The sequence below is a fragment of the Propithecus coquereli genome, unplaced genomic scaffold (assembly GCF_000956105.1).
Source record: "Propithecus coquereli isolate 6110/MARCELLA unplaced genomic scaffold, Pcoq_1.0 Scaffold215, whole genome shotgun sequence".
Taxonomy (NCBI): Eukaryota; Metazoa; Chordata; class Mammalia; order Primates; family Indriidae; genus Propithecus; species Propithecus coquereli.
In genome coordinates, this window is record NW_012146634.1 from 687,510 (window position 1) to 693,893 (window position 6,384).

At 57.1% G+C, this 6,384-nt stretch overlaps 1 protein-coding gene across 1 annotated transcript; it reads right to left on the bottom strand.

The window, feature by feature from the left end:
* Nucleotides 1-373: 373 nt before the first annotated feature.
* RHOC (ras homolog family member C) lies at nucleotides 374-6,378 on the bottom strand. Its single transcript, XM_012644625.1, has 5 exons — nucleotides 6,314-6,378; nucleotides 2,962-3,125; nucleotides 2,311-2,431; nucleotides 1,903-2,033; nucleotides 374-985 (listed from the first exon to the last, which is right to left on the bottom strand). The coding sequence occupies exons 2-5, from the start codon at nucleotides 3,115-3,117 to the stop codon at nucleotides 812-814; spliced, it is 582 nt and encodes a 193-aa protein (XP_012500079.1). The 5' UTR covers nucleotides 3,118-3,125; nucleotides 6,314-6,378; the 3' UTR covers nucleotides 374-811.
* Between the last annotated feature and the right edge of the window lie 6 nt (nucleotides 6,379-6,384).

The following is a 6,384-nucleotide window of genomic DNA, read 5'->3' on the forward strand; positions in this document are numbered from 1 at the left end:
GTCTCCTCAGACTGGCCCCAGGTTCCCGAGCCCCCAAGCTGACCCTGCATGGGAGGGTGGGACTGTCACACCCACTCCCAGCTAGAGAGAAACCCAGCCCCCACATCCAGGGAGGAAACCCAGTGGGAGGTGGCAGGGAAGCCACCCACAGGTTTCTAACTTTAGTCCCAGCTACAGACCACTCCCCTCACCCGCCTCCTAGGCCCAGAGCCAGGCATGACCTCATCCTCGGCTCTAAGACTCCACCCTGCTGGCCCAAAGTCCTGCCTTTACAGACAGGGGGCCAGCCTGGCAAGCAACTTGGAAATGAGGAGAGATGGGACTCCAGGCCTGCAGCCCAGACAGGGAGAGAAAGGCAGGAAATTGCCACACGCATGCTGGAACCTGTGGTCTTTATTCATGCCCCCCACCAAGTGCAGTCAGAGACAAGGCCCCTGCCCAAAGCAGAAACCCCAGGGGCCTGGGACTCTGGGTTATGCCCTCTAAGTCCCCTACCCCAGGCACTCTCCTGTGAGCCAGAAGTATATAAAGTGCTGGTGTGTGACCATCCTTTGGGGAAGGTCGAAGGGAGCAAGAGCCCCAGGGGGCTCTGCTCAGGAAGGGCAGGGCAGAGGCCTGGGTTCCCAGGGGACTGGGCGAGGGCCTCCCGCCACCACCACCTTGGGGCTGGGGAAATTCCGTGCAGTCCTGGGCAGGAGGGAACTGAAAAGGGAGCCTTCAGCATGGAGCCCTAAGAGGCTGGGGTTGGGGGGTGGGGAATTTCTGCACCCCTGTGAAGAGAGGGGGGCATGTAAGGGAAGCCGTGGGGATCTCAGAGGATGGGACAGCCCTTCCGGCGCTTATTCTTGCGGACCTGGAGGCCGGCCCGAGTGGCCATCTCGAATACCTCCCGTACCCCCTCCTTGGTCTTGGCTGAGCACTCAAGGTAGCCAAAGGCACTGATCCGGTTCGCCATGTCCCGGCCTTCCTCAGACCGAACAGGCTCCTGAGAAGACAGAAGATGAGGGGTCAGAGGAAGCTAGTGGCTCGTGTACCTCTTTCCACCTCACCCATAAGCGTAGTAACTAGAACAAATACCTCCAGCCCTGACCCCACAAAGCACCCAGACCCCAGGCTACCCTGGGCAGCTTCATGGTCAGGGATCCAGCACTCTTATGTTTACATTCAAAAAATTCTCTCCAGTCTATTCCCTCCACTCCCATGCAACCTTGCACCCCACAGTACATGATCTCTTGCCTAAGTGAGTGTCTGCTACCTCCTGGCCTCCCTGCCTCCACTCTCACTTTCCTCTATTACATCCTCTGTAGCCACCAGAATTATTTTTGTAACATGCAGACCTGACATCTATCCCCATTTTAAAACCTTGCTACAGTTATCCTTGCAAGATAGCCTGCATTCCTTATCCTGGTAGCTTTCTTCTAGCCCTCTGGCTGGAGAGACACTGACCAGGTCCCTGAATAAGCCAGCTCTCTCACCCTCCTGGCCTTTCTTCCAGCAACTTACAGTGCCCTCCCCCTCCTGCACCCATGCCAGCCCACACCGCCCCAGAGGCACTCTGATGGCACAAGGCGCGTACCCCCAGTGCATAGAAGAAGCTGTCTCCCTGAGGGCAGAGATTTTCCTATTCATCTTAATTCCGAACACAGGACAATAAACTGGAATAAAAATGCCAAACGAATTTAGACAAGTCACTTCCTGTTTCTCTAATAATTTCATCAGAAATTTTATCAGACACTGAGCACCCTTCCGGTTTTCCCTCACCAGGGTGCAAGACACACAGGAGGTGGCCGTCACCGTCTCCTCTAACGGGGCCACTGCTGAAGAGATGCTCCCTTTCCCAGTCTGCAACCCCTCGGAGGGTACCTTCCTCCCCAAGGGCTCCAGGCTGGCAGCTGCACCCACCTGCTTCATCTTGGCCAGCTCCCTCCTGGTATGCTCATCTTGCCTCAGGTCCTTCTTATTTCCCACGAGGATGATGGGCACGTTGGGGCAGAAGTGCTTCACCTCCGGGGTCCACTTCTCAGGAATGTTTTCTGCACGAACACGCCCCAACAGGTGTCAATGCCTCCACTTAGACTAGAAAGCTCCCCTGGGGGCCCCCTCATCTTCCCACAGCAGTCGTAGAGGCCACTCAGCATGACAGTTCCTTTCACACCTCAAAACCCCTCCTCCTCGCCCGTGCTGGGGCTGCCACAGTACGGGAGACCAACAGGGTGGGTGCCGCCTGCACCCCACCGCACCTGCAGATGCCTGCAGACAGGCCGAGGCAAGAGGCCTCCGCCGATCCCACCCTCCCTCCGGTGCCCTCACCCAGGCTGTCAGGGCTGTCAATGGAGAAGCACATGAGGATGACATCCGTGTCCGGGTAGGAGAGAGGCCGCAGACGATCATAGTCTTCCTGCCCTGCTGTGTCCCACAGAGCCAGCTCCACCTGATAAACAGGACAGTGAGTAGCTAGCCTGAGGGCCCCAACCCTGCCACCCAGAGGTCCGCTCTGAAACCGCCAGTCCTTTAGGCTCACCGAACATCTCGACTGAGCACTTGTTATGTGCCAGGCCTTGTGTTTATCGCCGTCACACGAGTTAGGTCAAATTAGGGTTTTGTTTTTTTTTTTAAATCTAAGACATGTTTGACCTTTGCGTAATATATGAATCACCATTGTGAACACCATAATTTTGGTAATTCTCACGACCCTCTGAGGGAGGTCTTACCGTCACCCCTGTTTGGCAGCTGGGGGAGTTTCAGCCCAGATTACAGAGCTAGTAAGTGGTAGCCCTTCTCTCAGAAGGTAGATCCAGGTTTCCTAAGACCACAGTTTTACTTCCTAACTTTTACTGGGTCCTAGCAGGGAGAATGAAGCAAGGACATGGGTAGGTGGTGGGGAAGGACGCACTAGGTCTCTGAGTGACCGGTGGCAGGGCCCCAAGGTGAGCTCCCTGGGAAGGGGCTCTTCGCCTTCACCTGCTTGCCGTCCACCTCGATGTCTGCGATATAGTTCTCGAAGACGGTAGGGACGTAGACCTCCGGAAACTGATCCTTGCTGAAGACGATGAGGAGGCAGGTCTTCCCACAGGCACCATCCCCCACGATCACCAGCTTCTTTCGGATTGCAGCCATGGCTGGGGCTAACAGGCAAAAGGTAGTGGGGATTTGGAGAAAAGCCAGTAAGGTCAAAATCACTTCTCTAGAGCCCCCCAAACCTTCCTGGAAACCAAGGCATCCAGCAAAGGGAGGAAAGGGAGCTTGCTCAGGCATGTTCCTGTCAAGAACCAATTGTGCAGGCAACAGAGCTTAAAATTCCTCATCTCTAGGTCAGGGACAGGTCTCCCCAGATGGGTGAAAGCACAGCAGTGGGAGATGGAATAAGAACCCATTTGGGAGCCAGAAAACATGAGTTTCAATCTAATCCACTCACCAACTGGGGGACCCCAGATACCTAGAGACGTGCTCAGGGATCAGGGACATGTCCAGCTTTTATCTAATTTACATATCAGGATTTCAAGTCAGACTTCATTTGTTACCAGGATTTTGATGCATTTAAAGTTTAATAATCTCAAAGGTCCAATCTAGAACAGACTGTCGCTCCACACGAGTCACACCTGCCCAGTCACAAATGAGGAGTCCTCTCTGCAAGACCACAGACTAGTGGCGGCAGCTACCAGGTGGTGGATGGGTAAGGGAAAGAATACTTACAGAGCCCAGGCACTATTTTTGGCATTATGACAGAGATTGCCTCCCTAGACGCCTGGAAGGTAGATGGTGCACTTCCCATTTGACAAACTAGGAAACTAAGGCTCAGTGAAGTTAAGAAATGTATTCAGAGTCATGGCACATAAGAGGCAGGGACATCACTCAAAGCAGGCCTGTGTGACTCAAGTCTGTGCCTTTTCTACATATAACACCAGACGTCGGAAGGAGAGAAGAAGCAGGGAAACCCAGACAGACGACAGTGGCAGTAGCCGGCTGGCTTCCCTGGCCCAGCCCACCTGGTCCCCAAAGCCCCAAGTCACACAAAGGAGGCTCAGTCCCTGAAGTGCCCACAGCTCCCACTCGGGCAGCCTGCCCTCCTCCCCCCTCCCTCCTGGGCCTGGCAGCAACACTGGGTCACTCAGCTCCTGGCAGGGGACAATGACCACACTGTACAGAGCCACACATCCACCACAGCAGAGAAACAGAATAATCCACTAGGGAATCACCTCCACCCATTCTCTGGAACAACCCCTTCCTCCCTCCGTCCAGCTCACCCAAAGGCCCTGCCCACCCCTCCCTGTGACTCAGGGCAAGGAGTCAGCTTCCCTGGCTTTCTGTGTGTCCGCCACCCCCAACACACATGAACGAGCATCTGCCCAGTTCATCACACCTTCGGAGCTTCCCTCACTTCCTTCTTCCCTGGGGAGGGGAGCAGGCCTCCAGCTGGCTGCAGTTCCCAGGCCTACAGCCTGGGAGGAAGAGAGGGCGGGCTCCGGGGCTGAGAAGAAGTCAAGGCTGTTGGGAAGTGGGAGGGGGCTAGAGACTGGGCTGGGAGGAGCCCCAAGAGGAGAGAAAAATGAGGGCCAGGCGCGGCACCAACCAGGCAGGGAGCAGTTAAGAAGGGGACGGTAACCTGATCTCTGCCCCAAACCTGGCTTTTTCTCTCAGAGCCACATCCTGTCAGACTGAGCTGAACTCTTCTACTCGCCACATACCACCACCTCACAGCCCTGCCTGGTCTGCCTTGCAGGAGGCAAACACTCTAGCCCCAGGCTACCTCTCTTCACCAGTGGGAGCCTGGGAGGCCCCTCCCTCCCCTGCACACGCACACGGCACACTCACAAAACCGGGATGTGGGGGAGTGGACATGAGTCAGAGAGAATTCATAGGAGTTCACAGCCACACTCTCCCTACCGCAAAAGGGGCTCCCCCTGATACCCTAAAAGGCAGGCAAGAAGGCATTCGCCCTGCCAGCAGATCCCCTCCAAAAAGGAGGTTCTTTGGGAATTCTACCCAGGTGACTGACACCAGGATTTCTTCCAACCCCCCCACCCACTCCCATTAGTTCAACTGGTCCCACTGGATAAAGACAGGCTGGAGTAGCCCAACCCGGGTGGGCAGTGCTGATGGAGGGCAATCACTATTGGGATGAATACCAGCCACTTCGGTGTGAGTATGCCACTGCTACACCCCAGCAGGGCAGTTTGGGTGGCACCAGATGGTGGGAGGCAGAAGCCAGAATTTCAGGTTAGGGGCGTGCATTAAGGGAGCTGGAGCCTCCAGCTCAATTAGAAGACTTTCCCTCTGGGCTCTGGTTGTGCTAGAAGAGCACAGGCCACTAGGCCCAGCCAAGGCCATGATGGCATGGACAGCAACTCGCTGTAAGCGGTAGCCCCAGAGGAACTGTCTGTCCCACTGACCGTAAGAGCAGCAAACCCCACACAGGGCCCAGAATGGAGCCTGGAACTTCTGGGGCCTTCTGTGCGACACAAGACACTGTGGGTACATCAGACCTCTCTTGAGTCGTTCTCTTGATTTCCCAGATGAGCCAGAGGGGCCAGCTGATGCTGCTGACCCTTTCGCCCTCTGCCCCGAGATCTAGGGAAGGAATCAGTCTTCAGGAAATACCTCATCCTCAACTTTAAAAAACCAGACTTGAGGGCAGGATTCAGCCTGGGATCTCCCAGCCCAACCCCTCCAAAATAATTTTAGCATGCTTCTTTCCAGAGTGGGAAGGAGGCGGGAGAATCTTTCTCCCTCTCTCACACACACACAGGAGCTGAATCTTTCGCGGATCTTCCCTACCCCGTAATACAGGGAGGTTCCAGGAACCGTCTAAGGCGGCCCCGCCGAGCAGTGGCAGCTCCCACGGTCACATCCCGCCCCTATTCCCGCCATTCCACCATCCTGGCCTGGGGCAGTTCCCACCCCCACCCCACTCCAGGTCCCCTTCGGGCCGCCCGGCCTGGCAGCTACAGCGTCTGGGCTGAGGCTCCCTTGCGAAGATCCAAGTCGCCCCCTCGCCCCTCGCCCGGCGGGGCAGGTTCTGAGACGCCGGGAGGGGAAGGGAAGGGCTCTGGATGGGACCCCTCGAACCCCAGGAGGCAAGAGTCCTGCCTGGTAGTTCCGGGGGCCGCTCGCTGCAGCCCGGGAAGGGGCCGACCCGGCCGGACCCCTGCACGGCCCGGACGCCGTGTCCAAGGGAAGGGAACGCGGCCCACGCTCGGGCCAAACCCCATCCCGAGCCGCGCCCCGAGCTCCAGGAGAGTGGAGAGGGGGAAAGTGCTCTCCCGGGGACGAGTTCCCAGGACGCCCCGCCGCCCGCAGCCCCGGCCCTGAGTACCTTCCGCTCCGCCGCCTCCAGCTGCGCGGCCGGTGCCGGAGGCTGAGACTGACCCCAGGGGCCCCGCCCCG

Bases quoted from the DNA above. Each gene is read 5' to 3' on its own strand.
- RHOC (XM_012644625.1), bottom strand. From the start codon at position 3,117: ATGGCTGCAATCCGAAAGAAGCTGGTGATCGTGGGGGATGGTGCCTGT. The intron at 2,432-2,961 runs GTGAAGGCGAAG...CCTGTTTATCAG, and splicing joins TCGAGGTGGACGGCAAGCAG to GTGGAGCTGGCTCTGTGGGA. The intron at 986-1,902 runs GTGGGTGCAGCT...CTGTCTTCTCAG, and splicing joins AGCTGGCCAAGATGAAGCAG to GAGCCTGTTCGGTCTGAGGA.